General features: G+C 41.8%; 1 protein-coding gene across 13 annotated transcripts in view; it reads left to right on the forward strand.

The window, feature by feature from the left end:
* The window catches only part of DLG2 (discs large MAGUK scaffold protein 2), a 1097443-nt gene that overhangs the window by 159631 nt on the left and 910292 nt on the right, over window positions 1-27520 (forward strand). For 2 of the 13 annotated variants that reach the window (XM_072993517.2, XM_078390159.1), the window contains exon 1: window positions 8140-8982. The exons of 9 other annotated variants lie outside the window; for them this stretch is intronic. In XM_072993517.2, coding sequence (XP_072849618.2) covers window positions 8872-8982 — 111 coding nt within the window. In that variant the 5' untranslated portion in view covers window positions 8140-8871. Of the gene's footprint in view, window positions 1-8139; window positions 8983-27520 lie in introns of those variants that run through there. 2 more of the 13 variants (XM_078390160.1, XM_078390162.1) reach the window with 1 other exon arrangement.

The following is a 27520-nucleotide window of genomic DNA, read 5'->3' on the forward strand; positions in this document are numbered from 1 at the left end:
GAATAACACGCTCTGGTTCCCTCTAGTGGTCAGTTCTGATGTTGCACCATGGAATTATTTTTAAAAGACAACAGCAAAGAATACGTCCTTTGCCTCTTAAGATTGATAAGAGAATGGTATAAAAACTTGAAGAAAAAATCCTGTCAAATGCCACTGGAATGCCTTTAAAAAGTAACTTTTGAAAACGGGTGTTACGACATCTAAGTAATTTAGGTGTTACTTGTTAAAAAGCCACTTCGGCAGCTACTCCTTAAGATGCTTGTGGCTCCAAATTAAATACTTTCTTCCAATTGGTTTTAAATGTTTCAACCTGTTTCAAATGAATGAGATCCGTGGATTTATTTACTGTTCTAAAAGCTCCACTCATTTTGAAGTGGGTTCTTCTCATTTAGCTGCAGAGATCTTGACAGCGGCAACAGCAAATGGATTGGGCTAACATGACCCCATAATTTTTCCTTCTATCCGAACCCACACTATTAAGAGCCTCTCTGATGTTTCATGGCCAACTCACGTGTGAGACATGAACAAGATCCTTTCCCTCCCACGACTTCCTTTCCTCCACTCTCTTGTCTTAAATGACAATGTCATCAATCCATTGTATCGCTGAAGGACCTGGGTGATAGCCTAGAAGCGCAGCGCAGCCATTGTGTTGCCATACTCTGAGGACTTTAGAATGTCAATTGAGATCTCTCTGCCACCTTTCCCTCCTCTGCGAATCCCAGTAGAAACTCTCCAGGATGTGAACCAAGCCGAGAGCTTTATCTGGCTGAATCATTTCTAAGTAGGAGCCAGCCTTTGTTCTCTTGAAAAGAAAATGATGGAACATGATGAACAAGTCAATGCAAGATGAAAACAATGCCAAAATACTAAGCAAAAGGTCTGTGCAAGGAACGTTATTCTTCAAAACCTATCAGGAACCAGTTGGGGCACACAACCACAAAGACTAACAAATACAGCCTTAGCTACTCTGCAAGGAAATATACCAGCCTAGTTCAGCCCATGCAAAACAGATAGACTCAATGAAAACTGTAGAATCACTGCTGGATGTCTGAAGCCAAACCCTGTTGGTAAAAGCAGTGGCCAAGCAGACATTGTACCTAGTGACATACAGAGAGAGGAAGCAGCTAGAGATGGGCATGAACCAGAAAAATGATGGTTCCTCATGGTCCATGGCTTGTTGTTGTTGTTTAGTCATTTAGTTGTGTCCAACTCTTCGTGACCCCATGGACCAGAGCACGCCAGGCCCTTCTGTCTTCCGCTGCCTCCCGGAGTTGGGTCAAATTCATGTTGGTGGCTTCGATGACACTGTCCAACCATCTCGTCCTCTGTTATCCCCTTCTCCTCTTGCCTTCACAATTTTCCAACATCAGGGTCTTTTCCAGGGAGTCTTCTCTTCTTATGAGATGGTCAAAGTACTGGAGCCTCAGCTTCAGGATCTGTCCTTCGAGTGAAATCACCATGAACCCACAGAAAAATGAACTGGTTCATGATTTGTTTTTTTCCTGTTTGTGTTGGGGGTGGTGGTCCACCTGCTCCTGCTGACTCCACCTCTGCTGCAGGGTACATGCTCAGAGGCAGTAGCAGGCTTCTTGCAAGGAAGCTGAGGCTGCTGCCTTTGAGGATGACCGCCGCAGCTGTGGAGGCAGGAGCACAGAGGCGGAGGTAACAGGGGCAATGGGAAGGGGGTGGGAGGACATCCCCTTTCGCCGAAACAAATGGAACGCCAAAGTTCAGCATTTTGTTTTGCTGAAGCAAAACAGGATCCCCCAAACCATAAACCAGTCCAGATGTGTTTGATCTTTGTTTCATGGTTTGTTTTGTGCCCATCTCTAGTAGCAGCTCATCGTGAAAGACTCAAAGCATCTGGCACCTACATCCTGCCCATCATAGATTAAAATGGAGGAGACATTTTTGCACATCATCTGTGAATCTTGAAGGAACACTGGAGATTGGAAGTAAAGAAAAGAAACATCTTAAAACGGATGGAACCCCAGGGAAGTCTAGCTCCTGGCCACATGGGACAGTTGGGTTACTTGGAAATCATTTAATAGGCTGGGATTGGCAGAGCCAGCGAACATACGAAAATGAGGCTTTTGCACCCATCCAGACCTTGGTGAGTGCAGAGAAAAAAGCAAGCCTTGTCAGACCCACATCAAAGCATTCTGTGCCCTAAAGTTTCCCCCTCCCCCTGCCTATGGGAAATAGGTCCTCTTCTCTTACTGGGTGGATTATACCAGCTGTGCTTCACAACAAATGGGGCAGAGAGGTGAACAAAAGAGAAAACAGGATCATAAGCTCATGGGTCCATCTCAGTCAGTATTATTTTACACTGTCTGCCAACAGCTTAGGGTAGCTTTGACTCTGGATTGGTGAGGACAGTACTTTGGGTTTTGGCCTGAACCTTACAGAAGCTGTCTAAAGTGCTGTAAAGTTCAGAGTAAAACCCTAAGTGGATTCCCTACCCCATGAACCTGGAATCGTCAGCCAGCCCTGGAACAGCCTGCTAGAATTACAGGTGAGCCCTTCTTCAATGCACTAGAGATTGAACTGAGTACTTTCTGTATGCAGAGCATAGGCAGAAAGACCAAGCAGGACTGTGGTTCAAGAGTTGTTGTGGCGGCTTTCTAAAGAGACATTTCTCCAGCATTGTCCACTGTCCTGGTACCTGTGTGGTTATTTCCAGTGCTGATGCTTCTTGTACAGATATCCTCTGCAAAATTTATACTTCTAGTAATTTGTGTGTGAGAGTGTGTGTGTGTGAGAGAGAGCTGGGGGGACAGAGAGAGCGAGAGTGAGAGCGAGCGAGTGAGCGAGAGAGCAATAGTTTTTGTTCCCTGAGGTTTCAAAGTTATCCAGATTCCTACAGTTTTTTTCCCCTCATGAGATTCTTTTTCTTTTTTTACAGTTCCATGTGCATAAGCCATTAAAAGTCTGTGGGTAGAGTTCTCTTGTTTGCTTTCTTTATTGCTGTCTGGAAGTATCTCGGATGCTATGGATTTTTTACACAATTGCTTTAGATCCCTGGTAGCCAAAATAGGCTCTTAGCAAAAGTAATGGCGTGTGGTGGTCTCCACCGTCTGCCTCTGGAGATACCGCAACAATATTGGGGTTGTAACCTGAATAATTTACAGAAAGAGGATGACTTTTTAAACATCCCCTTCTAGAGACAGAGCTCAACCGGAATGAAAACATCAGATTCAAGGGGAAAAAGGGAAGTAGGGAATGAGTTCTATATTATGTGAAAAACCTGGATTGTGGTCTACGGAAGCCTAGACAGTTCCTCTTCTCATGATCTTCAAATGATTTGTGGGCATTGCTTTCCCTCATTCTTCAGGCAGGATTTCCACAGTTCCATAGTTTGACAGCTTCTCTCTTTCTTCATAACTAGGGAGAGTTTTCCTAATTCAGAAGAGGGATCTTTCTTTCTTTCTTTCTTTCTTTCTTTCTTTCTTTCTTTCTTTCTTTCTTTCTTTCTTTCTTTCTTTCTTTCTTTCTTTCTTTCTTTCTTTCTTTCTTTCTTTCTTTCTTTCTTTCTTTCTTTCTTTCTTTCTTTCCTTCCTTCCTTCCTTCCTTCCTTCCTTCCTTCCTTCCTTCCTTCCTTCCTTCCTTCCTTCCTTCCTTCCTTCCTTCCTTCCTTCCTTCCTTCCTTCCTTCCTTCCTTCCTTCCTTCCTTCCTTCTTTCTTTCTTTCTTTCTTTCTTTCTTTCTTTCTTTCTTTCTTTCTTTCTTTCTCAGCATGCATCATGTATGGCTGCTCAAAGACAAACTGCACAACAGCATGGCTACAAAAAAGGTGTGTATTAAAGGTTTGTGGAGGTGGACTGAAACTGGAGGGGAGGAGGGAACTTGGTGATTTTAATATAGCAATACTTCTTACGAAAGTGTGATAAACTCAGATTGAAGTGATGGACGTCACAATCCTACACATGCAGATGGAGAGTAAGTCCCTTTGAATTCCATGAATCTGACTTCTTGATAGACACGCAGTGCTGTCCATCATCAGCATGATTGTAATCTTAGAACTGCAAAGCTGGGAAGGGACTCTAGAAAATTGCAACTTTATGCGTTCTACTTGAGAGTAAGTCCTACTAAATTTCAAGTAATAGTCTATATGGGGAAAACAGCAAGGAAAAAGAAAAGGTGTTTTTGCTGTTTATTCTGGAAAAGAGATTAATTTTTTGATAGAAAGTTATTGCTTGTGTTGTTCTAAAAGGACTGCATAAATAGAAATATCCATTGTACTTTCTTTAGTTTTTATATTAGGCAAATGGTAGCATGCAGAAAATAAGAGAGATGAAATAGTTTGAATTTCTGTTTAAAAAGTTAAACTCCTGTTCATGGCATAGAATAGGCAAATTTGTGAATAACACACAATTTATTTATTTTATTTATTTTTATTTTATTTACAATATTTTTTAGCCGCACCATTGCCAGGGACAAAAGGAGAGCAGATGATTATCACAATTTATTTATTTTATTTATTTTTATTTTATTTACAATATTTTTTAGCCGCACCATTGCCAGGGACAAAAGGAGAGCAGATGATTATCAAATTAACCAGGTTTCAGGTTTCTTCTTTTAAGTGCTTGGATTTGGTTCCCAAAAGAAAAGGGACCATGCAGTCATGCAGGGTCTACTCAGAGGTACATCCCATGGAATTCTATGAGATTGACTCCCAGGTAAATTACGTGTTTTGCAGGTGGGCAGGTTGATATGATTTTATTAATGTTTTCTTTAGCTGGCTGTGATTTACTCTGGTTTTATTCTTTTAAAAAGTTTGTCACCTTGAGCATTATCTTATAGTGGAAAGGCAGGGTATGGATGTAAAAAGGAAGTAAGTAAGCAAAGGGTTGTGTGGGACTCTTTGGGATCCTCTGGAACTGATTGGATGCTGCACTCTGCCCATGTCTGGAACAGCTGCTGTAGTTGCCACTAAATTGTTATGATGGCGCCACTAGTCCAGGCCACTGCTGGGGTTGTATAGTGGTGCCTTGCTAGACAGTTACCCCGCATAACAGTTTTTCACTAGACATTGACTTTTTTGCGATCATTGTAGCAATTCGCAAAACAGTGATTCCTATGGGGGAAATTTCGCTGGACAATGTTTGGTCCCTGCTTCGCAAACCGATTTTCACTAGACAATGATTTTGACAGCTCCCTCCCTGCTTGCAAAGCGGGTATTTTCGGGACCTAAGCTTTGCAAGACAGTTATTTAAACAGCTGATCAGCGCTTCACAAAGTGGCTTTCCTATGGCCGATCTTCACTAGACAATGACGATTCTTCCCCATTGGAATGCATTAAACAGGTTTCAATGCATTCCAATAGGGAAATGCTTTTCGCTAGACAATGATTTCGCTAAACAGCGATTTCAGTGGAACAGATTAGCATTGTCTAGCGAGGCACCACTCTAGTTGAAATACAGTAGCAGTTTTGGTACTTTTATAGCTTACATGGTGTGGATGTGTCCTCCCATACCATAGAATGCTATGCGATGGTGGAGCAGTGTCGCACACAGGGTTTCCTGTCTGGAGAAAGGAAGCAAACTAAAGCCAATTTAGTTTGGGCACTAGTGGCAGTATAAGAATGACATTTATATCTGTGTTCAGGAGGCTTAACAAAAGAAATGTGTTTTGGGAATATAGGAGGCATAGGTTTTTCCCCCTCCGTTTTAGTAGCACGTGTGACATAACACTCGTGGGGCACAAAAAAAATACCCTGGTAGGCATAATTTAACTTGTTACATTATCCTTTAACTTGTGTGTCTATACACAAACATGCTCAGACAGTGTAGCAGATGGCAGATTTATTCCAACTTTTTATTGCATTTCCTTACACTTGCTGATCACATGAACACTCAAAAGTTATTTGTTTCATATCCATTTAGCTCTGAACAAAGAAACCCTAAATATATTGGGGGACAGGAATTTTCCTGGCAAGGAGCCACCACTTTCTAAGCCCTGTTAGTTTGCTGTGGCCAGACTGAGAGATGTGATACATGCCCTTTTTCTTTTTTTTTCTTTTCTTCTCAAACTGGCATCTTTGCAAACTGGGACCCTTCAAGGGGCAAATGCTGCCTCTTCAGAGTAAGGATCTATTCCTATTCATGCTGCTATTAGGAAGTGTGTGAAGGCACTTCTCTTCACAAGGCTTTTTAAACTGTTCTACTGAATGTGGCACTTATTTTAATGGCTTTTAATTATTTTGATTATTATAATGATGGATCTGTTTTATTTTTAATATTTAATCTGGTTCTTTGTTTTAATAATGTTTGCTACAGCTAGAATTGTGTTAATTACTCTCTGCCTTTAATTTCTCTAATGAGAACTAAAGGCAGGTAAGAGTTGCCCAGGAGCATGGCCAGTGCCCAGAAAATGCTCCTCGTCTAGAGAAGAACGGGATCAGGGGTGGACAGGAGGAGAGAGGCAATTAAATACCATAAATAAAAAGTATGTTGAAACCCTTCCTTCCTTCCTTCCTTCCTTCCTTCCTTCCTGCTGGTCCCAGTTAGTAACTTGTCTTCAGAGCTTAGAAAGCTATTTTTAGATATAATACATAGTAGCTGGAAAGCTCAGTGAGTTAGAGAGATTGGGAATTCAATCTTTCCCTGTGTCTCCTGGGAGATGTGCCAGGTTGTGTGGCTTGGGCAAACTGCACAGTCCCCGGGTTCCCCCAGAAGAAGGGAAATAGGAAACCACTTCTGTATATTATCTGCCTAGAAAACCCTAGAAAGGGTTGCCATAACTCAAAATTGACTTGATGGCTCATTATTTCTTCTTCTTCTTCTTCTTCTTCTTCTTCTTCTTCTTCTTCTTCTTCTTCTTCTTCTTCTTCTTCTTCTATTATTATTATTATTATTATTATTATTATTATTATTATTATTATTATTATTATTATTATTATTATTATTATTATTATTATTATTATTATTATTATTATTATTATTATTATTAAATACCAGGCACAGTCAACATTATAAAAACATTGGCTGGTATTATATAACAGGTACAAGTTTTAACCAAAAACCTAAGTATCTGTTAAATATCGATTCAGTATATATGCTGTTCCTAATATTGCCATTTTTTCATAGCTCTGGTGGTGTGATTTCTGAGATCTGCAACTGCTTATAGTACTTCGTGAAATTTCTTGATATTGTTCCCAAAGCCCCAATGACTGTGGGAACCACTGAAGTGTGTTTCTTCCAGAGGCGAGATGTTTCGATTGCCAGGACTCTGTATTCTGTTAGTTTTTCCAATTCTTTATTTTCAACTCTGGCATCCCCTGGAATTACAATGCCAATGATCCAGACTTTTCTTCATTCTATTACTACTATGTCTGGTGTGTTATGTTCAAGGTCTCTGTCCGTTTGGATCCGGAAATCCCACAAGATCTTGACTTTCTCATTTTCTGATACCTTCTCTATCTGATGTTCCCATGGGGTTTTGGAGGCCAGCAAGTTATATTTTTTGCATAATGACCAGTGCACTAACTTTGCCACACTGTCATGTCTAATTTTGTAATCTGTTTGTGCAGTTTTTGGACATTCACAGATGAGGTGTGACACAGTTTACAACAACAACAACAACAACAACAACAACAACAACAACTACTACTACTACTACTACTACTACTACTACTACTACTACTATTATTATTATTATTATTATTATTATTATTATTATTATTATTATTATTATTATTATTATTATTATTATTATTATTATTATTATTATTATTATTATTATTATTATTATTATTATTATTATTATTATTATTATTTTCAAAGCCTGGAAAGTTATTTTTAATGGGTATATTTTGCAAGCTTGGAAAATTATAATTTTTAATTGGTGTAATAATATGCTAAAATCATTCATAAGGATATTAACTGGGACCTCTCATCACACAATGTCTTCCTCCTGCATCTTTTCCTTTCTCTCTTCAACTGATATCGCAGCCCAGGCCTCTTCTCCTGGAGATGGTATCATTTCTTTACACCCAACGAAATGTACCGCACAAGCACTGTCTTCAGCCAGGAACAGTGTGATACAGAATGCTTAGTTTCTCCTTGGCATAAAGAGACCATGGCTGAAAACCATATGGCATCAATGAAGCATGCTACATTTTGGCTTTCTCTTTAAAAAGGAAAAAAAAAAGCCAGCCCTTTCTTTTTCCATTCCATTTCTAACTATAAATCTGCTTTAGGGAATCTATGAGAGATTTTGGCAAGGTAAAAACAACAAACAACCTGCATCACATGCTGCAGTATTCTGGCAACATGTGTACTTCTAAATAATGAGCTTAACAACCCAGTACTACTGCTTTGGCTGTGGGCCGATTCTCCTTTGATTGATTGGCCCGGCAGTTGTGTACAGGGTGGTCATCCAGAATTTGCAAAAATTAAGGGAGTTTTTCCCCTTCTTCCCTTATAAATAAAGGTCCAGACGAGTGTGTCTGAGAGATAAAGAAAGACACAGAGAAAGAGTCTTCCTGAGAGAAATCCCTTTTAAAAAGGGTTTTACTGAAACAGCTGATGAGCATCGTGGTAGCAGAGATGATTTGCGATGCTTTCTAGTCTCTCTCTCCTCCGGTGTGTGCTCTGGCTCTCCTCTCCACTGTGAGGACGGCTTGCCTCGGAGAGCCTTTCTGATTGCGGGCTCAACAATGCAGCAATCAAAGCAGAGAAGCCACCTGGAAGTTTTGCTGGAGATGCTTTCTAGGGGGACCTCAGATGCCCGGGAGCATCTTAAGTGATGTGGAGGAGGACCTCTCATGCGGGCCCTCTTAGGAAGACTCTGAGTGGGGGGAGAGAAAAGAAAAGACAGCAGCCTCTGCTGAGAGATTCGAGGCTCCGCTCCTCTGCACGCTCTTCTTTTGATGCCTTGTGAAATCCTTCCCTTGCCCCTTTGCGGATTTGCTCGAGGATTTCCACCACGTACTCCTGTACTGCTTTTCGGGATGGACTGCCTGTGCATTGTCACGACCAAGGTAGGACCCGGGAGGCCGTTGCCTTTTGACATTCATTCCTGGCTCTTGTAATTAAAACAGAGGGAAGAGATGCTCTCGGATCTCAGGGTGCAAGATGAAGTGACAGCTAAGCCCGGCTCCGCTTTGCTTTGCTGGGGGGGATTTGCTTCCCTTTGCCTGATTGCTACACCCTCTAGTTTCTGCAGCATCCCATTCCTAAATAATGTATTAATTGCCTCTTAGCAAGAAAAGGCCTGCATTCGGTGCATGTGTGTGCATGTGTGAGACTGTGTGAGAGATCTTAGCTTTTGCTTGCATCTATTAATAACCCAGGTACTAGAGGACATTTGGAAAAGATATTACTGGGTATGCACACACCACAGTGGGTTTTTTTTAAAAAATGAGCTAACATGAGTTAGCTGCTGCTCACTGGTTTTTCCTTTTGAAACTCTGAGCGTTTCAAGCCCTTTGAGGGTTTCTTTTTCCTTCCCCCACTTTAAAAGCCAATCATAAAAAGTTTTGGAAATACTGGGATTCTGATTGGAGAATCCAAAGTTTCACTAGGTTCATATGACTTTCTTAGTGGGAGTTAGGGCAGGGGAAGGAGGTGACTACAGCATTGATTTCTCACGGGGGGGCTTCCAAAAGAGTGTGGATTAAGCGGTAGCACATCTCTGTGGAAGGCAGAATTGGTATGTGGAATTTATTGACCCATGCAGAAACGACCCACTAGCAATAAGTAAATAAAAAAGAAAGAGAAATCATGAGGGGTGGACTTGTCAACTGCAGCCACTCTTTCCATGTAGATCCTCCTCATTTAGGTGTAGTATCCTGGAGTACATAATAATAATAATAATAATAATAATAATAATAATAATAATAATAATAATAATAATAATAATAATAATAATAATAATAATAATAATAATAATAATAATAGTAAACCACATGCCATCAAGTCTGTTCTAACATATCTCAACCGACTGGAGACAGAGGATACTCAGAAGTGGTTTACCAGCCCCTTCTTCCCGGAGTGTCCTGGGACTGTGCAGCTTGCCCAAGGCTACACAGACTGGCTTTTCTCCCTGCAGTCACTATGGGGAATTGAACTGCCAACTTCTGTCTCCGCAGCTAGATACCTAAACCACTGAGCTATCCAGCCAGTTGTAGAACAACAGGGCAAGGTTAATATTTTAATGTTCTGTCTAAGCAGTCTGGAGGCATCTGGATGGGTTGTGCTTATAAGCTCAAAGATGGCATTGATCTGGTATGGTAGGGCTCCACTGTATTTTTATGATGCATGCGTGCATGCAAAAAAAGAAAAGAAAAGAAAGAAAGAAAAGAAAAAATTAAAATAAAATAAATCCTAACTTTCTAAGAGGGGGTGGGTGGGAACAAAAAGATACCACATGGCCCCTTGCAAGCAGCCCCAAACTGGCAATAAAGCAGGGTAAAGAGAGCAGAGATGAAGCGATGGAAAGAGAATGTAGGCCTGTAATTCAGAATGAGTAGATCTGTCAGTTTTATTCACTCCCAGATTCCAATTTTGCATTTTGGAGGTTTGTTTTGTAAAGTCTGATGACTGAACTTAAACGAAGTCCTCACCCATCCCTGCCACAGGAATGGGCAAATCCGCCAGATTTATTTTTTCCTACTTTTGAATGTTGCAATTTTTGGTCCATTCTGATCAGAAGTGAAACGAAATGAAATATTCACGCATCCTTCCACAGCCAGCAGAAGGAGCATTTCGATCTGAGTTGCTCAGAACAGGGAGGAGACTTCACTTGGATGCTTTGGCTCATTGTTTCTTTCTTACATACTACCAAATTGCCTCCAAATTATGATGACATGGTCATAGAATATTGAAGTTGAAAGAGGCCTTTGAGGCCATGAAGTCCAACCGTTTGCTCAATGCAGGAATACAAATGAAAACATAACTGCCAGGTGGCCGCCTAAATTCCTCTTGAATGCCTCCAGTGTTGGAGCACTCACCACCTCTCGAGGTCATTGGTTCCATTGTTGTACTGCTCTAACAATTAGAAAGTTTTTCCTGATATTCAACTAGCTTCCTGTAACCTGAGCCCATTGTTGCGTGTCCTGCACTCTGGGATGACTGAGAACAGATCCTGCCCCTCCTCTGCATGACAGCTTTTCAAGTTATTATATCACCCTTTGGTCTTCTTTTCTCAAGGCTAAACATGCCCAATTGTTTTAGTCTTTCCTCAGAAGACTTGGTTTCCAACACCCTGATCATCCTTGTTGCCCTGCTCTGAACATGCCCCAATTTGTCAGCATCCTTCTTGAATTGAGGTGTTCTAAAATGGACACAGTATTCAAGATGAGGCCTAACCTGTGCCGAATAGAGAGGAACCTTGCAGGGTTTGGAGACTATATTTCTGTTAATGCAGTCTTAAATAGCATTTCCCTTTTTTGTAGCCACGTGACACTGTTGGCTCATATTCATCTTGTGGTCCATGACGATTCTAAGATCCTTTTCGCTCTGTATGAGCAACCTCCAGAATGACCTGTCCCTCAACAGCCTTGCTCAACCCTTCTAAACAAACAGCTGTGGCTTCCTTTGTTGAGTCAATCCATCTTATATTTGGTCTTCCTCCTTCACGTCTGCCTTGGAAGATTGCATCAAATTTTAGATTGGAATTTGCTTGTGTCAGATTTTGGATTTGGAGCTGCTTGGGGTAGGGATCAGTTTCTTGTGTGCTATGCAAGTGTAACATACATCAATGACATCATCATCATCATCACCATCACCACCACCACCACCACCTGCTCTCTCCTTTGAGAGGGTTCCGATCCTTGCGGACTTCTCTGTTTCTGAAGAAGAATACTCCTGCTACCAAACAAAATTGAGCTTGCAATTCCAGAAGATGCCATAGCTGAAGACAAAGAATTGGAAGAATTAACAAAATACAGAGACCTGGTAATACGAATAACTCACTTGTGGAGGAAATACATTTCAGTGGTCCCTGTCGTCATTGAAGCATTGTGAACATTGCCGTGGAATTTTATAAAACATTGTATCAACTCCAGATCTCTGAAATAACACCATTAAAGGTAAAAAAAATAGCAATATTAGGAACAGTGTACATATTACACTGATAAATGGATACTTGGGGTTTTGGTTAAAACTTGTATCTGTTATATAATACCAGTCAAAGACTATGCCTTGTATTGATGATGATGATGATGTTCTCAAGGCAGTTAACCAAAGGAATTAATTAATTAATTAATTAATTAATTAATTAATTAATTAATTAATTAATTAATTAATTAATTCATTCATTCATTCATTCATTCATTCATTCATTAATTAATTAATTAATTAATTAATTCTCCCTATTAGCCAATGATGTTTCCCCAGCTAGATTCTCCCATAACATCCCCTATTTGGATTAGACAATAGGGTCATATTCCAACAGTCTACAAGCAGCTTCCTGGGTTTCAGCCACTGTGGCCCAGCTATTTAGATGACAGGTGTGTAAGGGCTGAGAACATACTGTGTGTGTCCAGAGTTCTGCTTACTCTTCCCTCTGCAGCAGTTTTCGCTGTGAAGGAGACAAGTCTACCTCAAAGCTATATACTGTAGTGGCTTGCCTCCTTGGCAGTAGAAACTACTGCAGCAAAAAGGAGCAAGGAGACTTCTGCCTGAGTATGCTTCTTTCCAGTGATGGTTATATAATGCACTGGCCTGAGTTCTGTGACATCCCATAATGTAAGGAGCTCTGTGGCACTGGTCCTTGGTGATGGGGGTGATGGGGGTGTCAGGCCAGGACCTCAGGTGGATGATTCCAGGAGTGCAGTTGCTGTTTGTTTTTGTTTTTCTTTTATGTTTGTTTAAGGTGTAGAGAACTGAGGGAAGGGGAAAAGAAAAAAAAGATAAGATAAGATTATGATAATGATGTAGAGAATGTAGGGGAAGATGGAAAGCAGGTGTTCACGCATTGCAAAAAGGGTCTCAGTTCTGGACAGATCTGTGGTAGTCTGTGGTTATTTATTTTATTTTATTATTTTATCATTTATTTATTTATTTATTTATTTATTTATTTATTTATTTATTTATTTATTTATTTATTTATTTGTTTGTTTGTTTGTTTGTTTATTTATTTGCTTGGTTGCTTGGTTGCTTGCTTGCTTGCTTGCTTGCTTGCTTTACACTCTGCTGTTCTCATAGCCAGTTTAGTGCGATGGATAGAGCATCAGACGAGGACTCAGGAGCCCTGGATTCAAATCTCTGATGAGTCACAGGGGCGGTACTAGTGGCAGGCAGAACTGGTAAAACCAGTCCTTAAAAATCTCACACACCTTGGAATCCGTAACTCAGAATGGACGTGATGCCACCTTGCAAAACGTGGTACAGTACAAGTACAGATGGCTGTTTTTAATGTGCGGTCAAGTTGGAACCGACTTGTAGCGTTTTCCAGGTAAGTGAGATAGGTGGGGATTGGTTTTACCAGTTCCTCTCCTCCAGTTTCCATGGCCGAGTAGGGATTAGAATCTTGTTCTCCAGAGGCCCGGTCTGTCCCTGTATCCACTACATCACACTGGAAACAAGTATAGATAGAAACACAAAAAAGTTATAATGTTAGGCTACTATTGGATAAATCGTAATATTAAAACAGAATTGAATCAAAAGCAGTTGAAGAGAGTAATGATAAAAAGAGCCTGGCATCCCATCTGTTCAAAACCCATCTCTTGGCAGCCAGCTTTCAGCCGTCCTCAACAACACATTGTGTAGCAGATCCAAAGTCCACAGTTTCTGAATCTCTGGACTTTTTTTGTATTACGTCTTCTGCTAGGACCTTCAGATTCTCCTGATCTTTAAGTTTTAGGTGCAATCCTCCCAATAATGAGAGAGAAAATAGGGCTAAAATTCTGTTGTGTAGCTTGGTTAACTGCGTTTAGAGTAGACCCACTGAATCAATGGAGTTTACAGATCCAAAATCCAAAGATTCAGCGGGCCTGATCTAGCTTTGCCTTACTCTGCTAAGCGATATGTTTTCAGCCTATATATATGCCATTCCCCCCCCCCCCCCAACACATGAGCAGCAATCTATTCCTGCAAGAGCAGGAATGTTTTAATGCTGGATATTTTGGAGTGGCTTGCTCTTGAAGACCTAAAAGATTCAGTAACTCTGCACCAGGACTGCTTCTTGTGGAGAAAAAAAAAAAACCTATTAGAACCGGTTTATTGATGAGGATTAATGTCGCTGACTGAATTTACAGCTGCTTCTTTGGGTGTGTGAATTGTCATGACATGTACCTCAAATTTGCCACTGCCCTACTGATTACTATTTTTATTTGCCTCAGGGTGGACAATCTCCAGAAGTTTGGAGATAGTGTACACCCTATCCCTGAACCTACTGCTATGTAACCCCCCTTCCCTAAATAATAATTTTTTTTACAAAAAAATTGATTAAAAAACAACTGGAAAGTCCTTATGCCCTCTAAATGCCCCAAAGAAGCTTTTAAAACGTTTTAAAACATTTTTGTGTTGTGGGCCACACTAAGAGTTCTGTGGTGGTTCACAGCATGACAGATTTCTTCCTATGCTTTCTAGAAGGCACAAACAAACTTTCTGAGACCCTCTTTTAAATATAAACAAATCTGATATATATGTGGGAGGGGGGGCCCTGGGTGTTTGAAGATATTTGGATTGACAAGGAATCACATTTGGGCCCACAAGGGCACTGTGTCTGCTCTTTTAAGTTTTCTGAAGAACTACAGAGAAATTCTTTTAGTGCCCCATTGAAGTGATATTGTTGGATAGCAGCGACATTGTTGAGGATTTTTTAAAAATGTCTCTTTGGGAGAAATAAGGAACTTAGTGTGGTTTGAACTGAAGCACTTTTGAATTTCAGCCAGAAGAGTAGAAAAGCTCGAGCCATTCTGAGGTGACTACCTCCATCTCTTGCTCCCAAATCTTCTTGAGGGAGTGTGTTGAGGGAGAAGGGATGTTTCTTGGTCCTTCATTAAACAAAAAAAAAGGTTCAGTAATCCAAAGGCCCAAGCGAAAGGGTCTTTGGGAATTATATTTTTCTAAGTCTGTGGCATTGTTCCCTTTTTAACAGAAGAAATTGAAACTGTTCAATGTTTCCTCATCCTGTGGCGATTAAAGGAATTCAATCTAGGACAGCGCTGAGCACCTTCAGTACCAAATGATCAGTTTCTATTTTTAGCAAAAATAAAATAAAATAAAATAATAAATGGCAACCTATAATTTCCAAACTCAACCGATGGATGTGTTTCAGGATAACACTTAGATACAGTTCACATCACCTGCTTTATACACCGCAACTTCAGGTTTCTCCTAGTAGAACAGGAAAAACTCATATTTGAAACCTGGTAAATCTGCTGCCAGTCATCATCAAACTGCCTACATGGACCAGTCAGGTACTAGGTAAAGGTAAAGGTTCCCCTTGACGTGTCCGACTCTAGGGGGCGGTGCTCATTCCCGTTTCCAAACCATAGAGCCAGCGTTTTGTCCGAAGACAATCTTCCGTGGTCACATGGCCAGTGCGACTTAGACACAGAACGCTGTTACCTTCCCACTGAGATGGTCCCTATTTATCTACTCGCATTTGCATGCTTTCGAACCGCTAGGTTGGCAGGAGCTGGGACAAGCGATGGGAGCTCACTCTGTCGCGTGGATTCGATCTTACGACGGCTGGTCTTCCGACCCTGAAGCACAGAGGCTTCTGTGGTTTAACCCGCAGCGCCACCACTAAATCAGTATAAACCATCTACCAGCCCCAATCCTGTCCTTAAGAAGGGTCAGGTGGCTGCCACAGGCATCAGATTTTTGGGTGTTATAAAAGAACAGAAAATTGCTCATTGTTTACTTTATTACGATGACATTTTTACTACCAGGGATGAGGAGAGGTGCTTATGGGATTTTCTGCCTCATTTGCCAAAAGAAATTGGCTGGTTTTGATTCAGTGCGTGTTGACATTGGCAGTGCGGGGCATTTGCTGCTCCATCATAGGCAATAAAATGTTTTCACCTGGACCTGAGAGTTTCCTGTGGCGATGCGATGTCTACCAGTACAGATGGACCTTATGAAAGAGCCAATGCATTTCTCTTAGGTGAGGTCTATGTTGATGGCTATTAGCCCTCATTCCTATGTAAAACACCTCCATGCATCAGATCAAATGTCCATTGAGCAAACCTTGCATTTCTAGCCAGGGAGAGATGCTGTGGTGTCGTGGATAGAGTGGCAGACTAGGACTCAGGAGATTGGGTTTCAAATCCTTGCTTAACCATGGCAATGGGGTGGCACTGGTAAAACCATTCCTTAGACATCTCACTTACCATTGAAACCTAGTTAAGGTCACCATAAGGTGGATGTGACTTGGCAGCTCATAACAGTGTCAACACATTTCTAAGAGTAGCCAGTTCTGGGGGAAGTTCATAAGCGAAGGTTTTGGTAATCATCATCATCCTCTTAGAACGGCAGGGCTGGAAGGGACCCTACGGATCACTGGGTCCAACCTCAGCGAGGCACAGTGGGGAACTGAAAACTCAACCTTTGTTTCTGCAGCCAGAGACCTAAACCACTGAGCTATGCACATTCTTAGCGGACCTTGAACATTATTATGGAAAAGTAGCATGTTACACCACTTGATAATTTGCGAGAAGGCCAGGTCATTACTGTTGCTGAGTCCGTATGTATGTTTTGCACATTGTGTTGCACTTTCTTACTAAAATAGTAGTATTTCCTTGCAGTTTTCAGAGTTAGAAAATGGTTGCGTCTTGGAACCAAACATGGGCTGTGGCCAGTTGTTCCCTACTTCGAAACTTGTTTGTTGGACAAGTCTTTGTTTACATCGTAATGCAAGCCCTGCTAGAGTGTTCTACGGCTCTGTTGGTCATTACTGGAAATTATATCATTAGTGCTTCTAGGAGTTTTTCCTTAGCTTTTCAGAGAAGCGGATCTATCCTGTATGGCTTGGATTTTTGGAGTAAAGTAAAGGGAAACTATTCTCACTGTGGGATGAAAAAGTGTCTGGACTCTTATTCCACTGACTAGGAGTGTAGTGGTGCTTGGCAGAGACTAATTAAAAACAATATTCTACAGCACTGGTTGCCAATCTTGTGTCCCCAAATGCTCCTGGACTGAAACTCCCGGAAATCCTGGTGAGCATAGCTAGTGGTAAAGGCTTCTGGGAGTTGTAGTCCAAGAACATGTGAGGATCCAAAGTTCTACCCTGTGACATTTTCTCCATGCTTTTGTCCCTTCATCTGACGTATGTTGCTTCTCTGCATAGAAATTCTCCTTAGCTGTCATAAGAGCCATGGAAAGATGTCAACATCCATGAATTATTTTCCGGTTCTTTCTGGCAGCAGGCTGAGATCTGGAGGCTGAAACCAGCTAGAAAATTCTCTCCACAGAGAGATGTTATTTATTTGTTTAAAAAAATATATGGCTACCTGGACCTTCTCTGAACCATGTCATTTTATATCATAAAGATAAAAGCAATTAAAATAGTAAAACAAAATAAAGCAAACTGACACCTCCTGTGGCAAACCGTTAGTGGAGCAGAAGTAGAGAGATTAAAAGGCCTTCGTTCTATCTAGATTTTTCCATAGCGAACACAGCTAGTCACAAAGGCTTCTGGGAGTTTTAATCCACAGCTATCTCGAAGGGCAATTTCAGGAGGTCCAGGGATCAATTCTATTTACCGAGCACTTGCCAAAGGGCCAGCAACCTAAATTCATTGGGAACAGAGAGAAAAATTGGCGGCAAGAGTTTTTCTTGCCCTTCATAGACGTGTGAAGGGTCACACCTGAAGCCTTCTGCAGTAAAATCATGTGCTTCACAAGGGCCTTTCCCCAGACCTGAAGTCTCAAAGAATAGAGGGATAACCGCCAAGCGAACCTATACCTCACTCACAAATTTACTAGGTTCTGATGAGACTATAATAAACATGCTAGGTGATTTTTATTGATTGATTGATTGATTGATTGATTGATTGATTGATTGATTGATTGATTGATTGATTGATTGATTGATTGATTGATTGGATTTTTGCTCCGCCCCTCTAGACAATGTCTACTCGGGGCGGCTTACAAATAAAACACGGCAATATATACATATGTAAAATCATAAACAATTTTCAGTTATTTACAATTATAATTACAATTTGAGTAATTGATTACCTACCAAAACATTGCCAAGATGGCCTACCATAAGGAGAAAGAAAAAGAAAAAAAACTGGGGATAGAAATCACTTAATTGACTGGAGGGAAGACCTGTTTAAATAGCCAAGTTTTTAGCTGGCTTTTGAAAACACCCAGCGAGGGTGCCAGACGAATTTCGATTGGAAGAGTGTTCCACAGCTGAGGGGCCACCGCCGAGAAGGCCCTGTTCCTTGTTTTTTCCTTCCAGGCCTCCCTCGGCGTCAGGCCCCTCAGCTGTCCCTGCTGGCTATGACGGGTGAGCCTTTTTATAGAAGCCATGTTGCCACTTAAGCACAGGTGCTGAAAGCTCTCTCTCTCTCTCTCTCTCTCTCTCTCTCAGCCATCTGTTGAGTGGCACTTCATCAGACGAAGAGAAGCTGAAGGTCTGAATTAGATCATAAGATGTAGGTGTCCGTATATATGCATGTGTGTAAATATATAGTCTTTGATAAAGGGTCCCAAAGTAGAGTGGTCACCAGTGGGAATGGAAAAAAAAACCCAACTGCATATTGCCATTATATTGGGCAGTTCCAGTTAATGGTCTGGTGCTCAGTTTTGGATCACCTAACATTTCTGAACTGTCTTCAAGGATATACCCATATGCAATAAATGGCAGCAATCAAAGCATGTTTCTGGAGTGCAGATAATTGTAGAAATAGTACTTTTATCTAGACAGTACAAAGGATGGGAAAGTGCAGCACCAAGGCTGCATGCGGCTCCCAGTGTCCAAATATGGCTCTCTGTGCCTTGTGGACTCCTGGCCTCCTAGCCCCCCCGACTACCAGAAGTTTTTAATTTTAAAAAATTGACGCAGACATCCTCTTGTAACTTCCTGGTGGAGGTGTGGGAAACAGTTTTGGGAATATATGTTTTGCCTAGTCAAGTCTGAACTATCTCTGGAGACAAAAATGATGAGACTGAGGCTGCCCTACGTTGGGCACATCACGAGAAGGCAGGATCCTCTGGAAAAAGACAATAATGCTAGGAAAAGCTGAAGGGAGCAGGAAAAGAGGAAACCTAGATATGAGATGAGTTGACTCCATGAAGGAAGTTCTTTGGAAGTTGCCTTCCCTTGAGATAAAGTCTCAGCTGGCATGTACCTGAATGGATTAACAGTGCTGATGCGAACATAAGAAGAGCGTTACTGGTCAGAGGAGAGACTTTTCTAGCTATCATGTAACATGGAGTCAAGCTGAAAGTAGGGTAAACCTTCTCAGGTATAACGTGTTCAGAAGTGGTATATCAGTCTCTGCTTCTGGTGGTGCTCTGTGACTCTGCCATTTGGCCATGTCCAGAAAAGCCGGACATCATGTAACCCCATCAGCTGCACATGTTCTGCTGGCCCCTCTCTTAGGAGGTGCATTGAGAAATCGAACTCCCGGCTTCACAACTGGCTGATGCAGTGAGAACTGTGACATCCCCTGCTCGCATTCTCTTTAATACTAGGAACATTCTCAATTGGTTGTTTTTGATTTTCCCTTTGATATCACAGTATAGCCATCAAAATTAGCAGCTGCTGATAGCTTTATGGTCCATGAATTTATGCTCATCTCCTAAAGCCATTCTATCATTGGCTTTCCCCACACGGTGGCAAATTTCATAGTGTAACTGTGCTGGCTGTGAGCACATATTTCCTTTTCTCTGTCCTATATTGCTTGCCCTTTAATCTCCTTGGATGGCCCTGTAGTCTTGGATAAGAAGGAGAAACTTCTTATGCCCTAATTGCTTTTTTCACACACTACACAATTTATGCGTGTTCTTTGCTGTCAAGTCAGAACTGACTTACAGGAACTAGACACGGGGAGGTGGGGACGGTCCTGTCTGGCTCCAACGTTGCTTGGTGCACTGTGACGCAGAAGGCCCCGGGCTGCATATGGAGCCTGGTAAGTGGACCGGGTGGCTGAGTGGAGGGAGGAGAGGAATTGAGAACACCTGGGCAATGGCACTTCATGCTTCACAAAAAGCACAAAGCCCCCGTTTCCGCTCTGTATGGTTTCCCTTTCCGCTTGCTTGCCCTTTAAAAAAACACAAAAGGTAAGATTCCAGATTTTCCTCATTGGGGAAATTGGTCCAGCTTCCTGATCATTCTGGTTATAACAACCTTTCTGCACCTTTCAGCTCTGCATTTTTCAGGTGCAGTGACCAAAGCTGTGCACAGTATTCCAAATGGGGTAGGATAATACAGTGGTGCCTCGCTTAACAACGATAATCCGTTCCAGGAAAATCGCTGTTAAGCGAAAACATTGTAAAGCGAAATTAAAAAGCCCATTGAAACGCATTGAAAACCCCTCAATGTGTTCCAATGGGATAAAAACTCACCGTCCAATGAAGATCCTCCATATGGCAGCCATTTTCGGTGCCTGTATAGCGAGGAATCCATCCCTAAGCACAGCGGGGAGCCATTTTAAGCACCCAGTGGCCATTTTGAAAACCCGATGATCAGCTGTTTTTGATAATCGTAAAGCGAAAATCGGTTCCCGAAGCAGGGAACTGATCATCGCTAAGCGAAATTCCCCCATTAGACCATCATTTTGCGATTGCAAAAACATCGTCGTAAAGTGGATTCATCGTAATGTGGGGCAATCGTTAAGCGGGGCACGACTATAGATTTATATGACTGCGTTCTGCTATTGACCAGAATGCTGATACTTCTGCCTGTTGGTGTAGCTTGATCGATGCAAATTTCAGCAGTGAATCGCTGCCAAAGAAGAAGTCAGCAGAGGTATTGGTTGTTGCACACCCGGCATGTGACTTGGTGTGCAATGCTATGTGAGCTGCTTAATATAATCATATGCCACCAAGTCAATTCTGACTTGACGGTGACTCTTTTCAGGGGTTTCTAGGTAGCGAATACATATAAGTGGTTTACCATTCCCTTCTCCTGGGATGCCTCAGATGATTTTGATCTTGGTCTCAGTGACACAGGCTTACACTTGATCTCTTCTAATTCCTTCATTGCTGCCCTTCTAGTCTCAGCCGTCTTCTGATTTCTTGGCCGTGGTCTCCATTTGGATTGATGTTTGAGCCTGGTGGCGCAGTGGTTAAACTGTAGCCCCGCAGCCAAAACTCAACTCATGGTCAGTGTTTGATACTGACAGCCGGTTCGAGGTTGACTCAGCCTTCCATCCTTGTGAGGTCAATAAAATGAATACCCAGCTCACTGGGGGAGTAGGGGCAATGTGTGGCCTGTATAATTTTTTTTTAAAAAAAATTGTAAACTGCCCAGAGAGTGCTTTAAGCACTATTTTCTTGTCTAGTCGTTAAGTCGTGTCCGCCTCTTCATGACCCCATGGACCAGAGCACGCCTGGCCCTCCTGTCTTCCACTGCCTCCCGGAGTTTGGTCAAAGTCATGTTGGTCGCTTCGATGACACTGTCTAACCATCTCATCCTCTGTCGTCTCCTCGTCCTCTTGCCTTCACACTTTCCCAACATCAGGGGCTTTTCCAGGGGATCTTCTCTTCTCATGAGATGGCCAAAGTATTGGAGCCTCTGCTTCAGGATTAAGCACTATAGGGTGATATATAAGCAGCACACTTTGTTTTTTTTAATACAGAATTGTTAACAATTTGCTTAATATATGCAAAAATACTATTTCTCCTCATTCTCCTCCATTGTTTAGAACACCAGAAATTACCTCACTACGTTGCAGTTCCTTAAGTTTATGGATGAGTAAGGCAAGGTTTTACATACCTAGATAGACAGTATTTTGGTTACTACTACTGTTTGCAATCAGCTGAAGAACCCTTGAATCTCGCAGTAGACCCTGAATGTCTCTGAGACTCAATTCAAGTCCTATTGGAATGTGTAACCTGCATAATTGTAAACCATCCAGAGAGTGCTTTAAGCACTATGGGGTGGTATATAAGCAATATGCTTTGCTTTTGCTTTTCCTCCCTTCTCTTCCTTTCTATGTTCTAGGACAGTGTGTTGATGTAAATTAGCAGAGTTTTGTCCCAATCTAGGCAGTCCAGTTGAATCACACAGACAAAGACAGCTTCTTCCAACACCAAGTATATACAATATATACAGAAGTTTTAGCAGTACAGACCAGCAGCATGACATTCATCAGAAGAGATCCTACATCTTTTCCTCATGTCCACAGAGTTATACACATGCATATTTACATGTAGCCAATCAGTGAGGACATTGCATTACCCCCAGACACTACTTCATTTAATACACATACTGCATGACTCAGCATTTTGCACACCTGTCAAATATGGCTGTTGATTATCATAGGGCTTGTTCTGCCTCAGTGTGGAAATTATCCTTGACACACCATATGGGAGTTTTAATGGAAATCACCAACAAGTGTAACACCTCCTTTCCACACTTCCTGGATTTCATTCTCTATCTAATTTTAACAGGAATTTTAATACCCCTTTAAAAACCATCCTGTATAGAAACACTAGCCAGAATCCTATGGGCAATTTATATCTGCATAATGGAAATTGTGTCAGTGTTGTGGGCAAATTGCTACACAGGAACAAAGCACACACACAGCTGAAGCACATGTACAGGGATGCAGCCGTCACTTAATTAATGGATGTCAATTTGCCTCAAAGATTTATTTGATTTCTTTTATGTGAGTGTAAATCATCAACAGGATTCTATTGCTTTTTAAAAAATCTATATTTGCAAATATTTTAAAGGTGGAATATCAGAATTGGCCACTAGAGGGATTAGAGAATGTTGTCATGCTTTTAAAATCCTGGTAAGGATGATATAAAGGACATGGTGGTGCTGGGGGTTAAGCCACAGAAGCCTCTGTGCTGCAAGGTCAGAAGACCTGCAGTCGTAAGTTCGAATCCACACAACGGAGTGAGCTCCCATCGCTTGTCCCATCTCCTGCCAACCTGGCCGTTCAAAAGCATGTAAATGTGAGTAGATAAATACTTGGTGGGAAGGTAAAAGCATTCCATGTCTAGTTGTGCTGGCTGCGTGACCATGGAAATTGTCTATGAACAAACACTAGCTCTACGGCTTGGAAATGGGGATGAGCACTGCCCCCTAGAGTCCAATACGACTGGACTAAATGTCAAGGGGAACCTTGACATTTACTAAGGATGATATAACCCTGTAATGATGTGTAGTACAACAGATTACTTTGTGAACAGGCAAGTGGGAGCTACAGTAATAATCTGGATGTAGCAGAGTAATGACTACTGCAATGAGCTCCTTTAAAAAAAAAATCGGACTCTGATATAAAGTGACACTGCTCTTAGTATACTCTTTTCTCTCCTTCCTGTAAGGCATAGATGGAAATGAGGCCCTTCCAGTAAAACTCTGGAAATTAAAGCATTTTGGAAATTAAAGCATTTTGCTTGCTTTAAATGCTGTGTAACAGTTTTTTTCATCAAATTTTAGAGGGGATTCGATGCATTTGTCCTATGGATGCAAATTGATTCCTGAACCAACCGAAGTTACCTCTTTCTGCTATAGATGCCCTGTCCGGCAGTGATTGTAGCCCCTCAAGATTTCCATTGTAGCCAATCTGTGTTTGATTTTACGTGGGCCTCATGGTGGAGTAACTGAACTGCAGTACTGCAGTCAAGACTCTGCTTATGTCTTGCATTTGATCCCAGCAGATTCAGCTGATTCAGCCTTCCATCATTCCTTCAGAGGTCAGTAAATTTAGTACCCAGCTCATGGAGCATGTTTATTTATTTATTCAATTCAATTTATATGCCGCCCACACTACCCAGAGGTAGTGTAGGGGCAATGTATAGCTGCATAAATAAGTTGTAAACCACCCACAGAATGTGGTACAGTAGTGCCTCACTTGACGAGGATAATCTGTTCCATTCAAATCACTGTTAAGTGGAATCTTTGTCAAGCGAAATGAAAAAGCCCATTGAAATGCATTGAAAACCATTCCGTGCATTCCAATGGGCAAAATACCTCAGCGTCCAGCGAAGATCCTCCATAGGGCAGCCATTTTCTGGTGCCTGTAGTGCGAGGAATCCGTCCTAAGCACAGCGGGGGGCCATTTGAGACAGTGTGTGGCCATTTTGAACCCCGACAATCAGCTGTTTTCTGATCGTCGTAAAGCGAAAAGGGAGGGAACCAATCATTACAAAAGCGATCACAAAAACTTCATTGTTAAGCAATTTCCTCGTCTAACGAGGTAATCGTCAAGCGGGGCACCACTGTATATAAGAGTGCCGTATTTAAGCAGCAGGCTTTGCTTCTTAAAACTGACCTCTTCGGCACTCCTCTTGTTGGTTGGAGGCTTCTAGCATTATCACAGATGTTGTCCCAAGTTTCTGCCAGGTTTATTTGCTTTCATAGCCTTTTGACCTCTCTGATCGGCTGTTATTGTCCTTTCTTCAGTTCTGAACCATTTTCTAAACTGTCCCCCTCTGACCATTAAAAACCTTTTCACTCTCAACTCCAGGGATAATTCATTTGTAGCCAGATGCTCTCCAGCTCTTGTCTCCAGCTGTCCCCTGGGATGCATTTAAAAAACTGCAGGGATACCTTTTCTAATGTTAAGCACCAGCAGTTTGGTTGGTCGGTTCTGAACAAATGCAGCTTGTCTTAAACCAGGATATACTCAGAAACACTGAACTGGGCTCTGAATTGATCAGGGGCCCTAGTCTCACACACAGCCCTAGTTTCTCAACTATTGTGCTGTCTCATTGATAGCCCATGGATAGTGGGTATGTATGCCAGCTGAGCTTACTAGAAATGAGCATTTTTAAAATCAGGAGAGAGAACAATTTTACATGCCATCAAATTACTTCCCACTTATGGTGATTCTAGATGAAAATGTTCTCCAAAAAGTCCTATCATTAAGGTCATGCAAACTCAACACCACGGTTTCCTTTATGGAGTCAGTCCATCGTGTATTCCGCCTCCTTCTTTTCCGTCTGCTTTTCCTGCCATCATTGTCTTTTCCAGGAAGTCTTGTCTTCTCATGACAATAGCCTTTCAGCTTCTAGGGAGAGTACAGGGTTGATTTTTGGCAGTTCATGGTCAATGAATGGATTTTTTTTTCCCTGCCAGCATTTGTTGTTTTTGTAGCCTTTTTGCATCTGGACATAGTATTTGGGGATACCATAACATGAATGATCTTGGCCTCCTGTGGTGCAACTTTCTAGTTAAGGATCTTTTTGAGTTTCTTCATAATTGTTCTTCCAAGTCTTAGTCTTCTTCTGATTTCTTTGCTGCCGTCTCTCTTTGGATTGATAATTTATGCAACGTATAGGAAATCTTTAACAATTTGTAGTTTTTGTCACAAGTACATATTTGTCATCTCTAACAAATACGTACTCATGATTTTTGTCTTAACGTTCAACTGCAACCCTGTTTTTCCACTTTCTTCTTTCACCTTCATTGGTAGCCATTTCTAGTCATTGCAATGGAGTGAACAGGAAGGATGGATTAAGGCCTGTTATAGCAAGGGGCTCAAGATCTCACTCAATATAACCCCTCTTAATGAGCATGTTTCTGGCTGGTGAAACCTAATTAATCTGCTCCTGAAATTTACCTTGTGACCTACATGTGAAAGTTTAAAAACAGAATATACACTGAAACATGAAATAAAATTATGGATACAATTTTGATGTGTGGGTTTAGCCTAGCTATTTGGTTGAGCATCTCTGGATGCTGGTTCTTTGTACTTCTGTTTATAATGCTATAGTAGGCGAGGGAAATAGCTGACCCAGAAGACTGTAAATGGAGAAGAAGATTTAACCCCCTACCCCAGCACCAGGATCCCAGTCCAAATTAGACCCTCTGTGCCTGCAATGTAGTTTTAAAAATCATACAATTGCTAAGTGGATGAATGTGTTGTGTATGTTCATGTTTGCCTTTGAATTGGTGGCTGTCCCTTCATTTTGGATCGTGAATTCGTTGTCTTAATTATAAGACAAAGACTTTTTAAAAAATCTTACTGCCAGGAGGATGGAGATTAAGAAGGAGTAATAAAAGAGATGGAAAGCTCTTTAATCTCTCTAGATTGAGAGCGAAGACCAAAGTCCAACTGAAATGCATGCGGGACTTCCTCTTCGCAGATGATGCAGCCATTGTTGCCCACTCTGCTGAAGACCTCCAACAACTCATGAATCATTTCAGCAAGGCCTGCCAAGACTTTGGACTAACAATCAGCCTGAAGAAAACACAAGTCATGAGCCAGGGCGTGGACTCACCTCCCTCTATTACCATCTCCACACAATTGGAGGTTGTTCATGACTTTGTGTACCTCAGCTCAATCATCCGCCTCCTTCTTTTCCGTCTGCTTTTCCTGCCATCATTGTCTTTTCCAGTAAGTCTCTGACACCCTCTCTCTAGATGTCGAGCTGGATAAACTCATTGGCAAAGCAGCCACCATGTTCTCTAGACTCACAAAGAGAGTATGGCTCAATAAGAAGCTGACGACACATACGAAGATCCAGGTTTATAGAGCCTGTGTTCTAAGCACACTCCTGTATTGCAGTGAGTCCTGGACCCTTTGTGCACGGCAGGAGAGGAAGCTGAACACCTTCCATATGCGTTGCCTCCGATGGATTTTTGGCATCACCTGGCAGGACAAAGTTCCAAACAGAGCAGTCCTAGAACGAGCTGGAATTTTCAGCATGAATACATTACTGAAACAGCGACGTCTACGTTGGCTTGGGCACATCGTGAGAATGGCTGATGGTCGGATTCCAAAGGATCTCCTCTATGGAGAATTAGTGCAGGGAAAGCGCCCCAGAGAGAGACCACAACTGCGATACAAGGACATCTGCAAGCGAGATCTGAAGGCCTTAGGAATAGACCTCAACAAATGGGAAACCCTGACATCTGACCGTTCAGCCTGGAGGCAGGCAGTGCATCACGGCCTCTCCCAATTTGAAGAGACCCTTGCCCAGCAGGCCGAGGCAAAGAGGAAGTCACATAAGCAGCAAAACCAGGGAGCCGGACAGGGGACAGACTGGGTTTGTCTTCAGTGTGGAAGGGACTGTCACTCTCGAATTGGCCTTCTCAGCCACACTAGGCGCTGTTCCAAGCCCTCCATACAGAGCACGCTACCATAGTCTTTCGAGACTGAAGGATGCCTAATCTAATGTTCTCTAATGAGCCCTCAGCTCATAGTTAACTGAAAGGTCATGATGGTGGCTCCACTGATAAGAGATTCCACAGTTATACATAGCAGATCAGATAGTTAGTACTTGTTTCATTGAAGGAATTTTGTACATAAGCATGTCCTACATGACCATGAGATATTCGGAAAGTGGACCCATTAATTATACACAGGACTCAAAGGTCAGCTAGTGAACAACTCCTGCATGTAAGAGTAATTCCACATTCCTTGGAAAAAGAAAAAAAAAAGGGGGGGGGAAGGAGAAGTTTAGCAAAACTTTCAGGTTCCATCATCTC

This window comes from Pogona vitticeps, chromosome 3, assembly GCF_051106095.1.
Source record: "Pogona vitticeps strain Pit_001003342236 chromosome 3, PviZW2.1, whole genome shotgun sequence".
Lineage (NCBI taxonomy): Eukaryota > Metazoa > Chordata > Lepidosauria > Squamata > Agamidae > Pogona > Pogona vitticeps.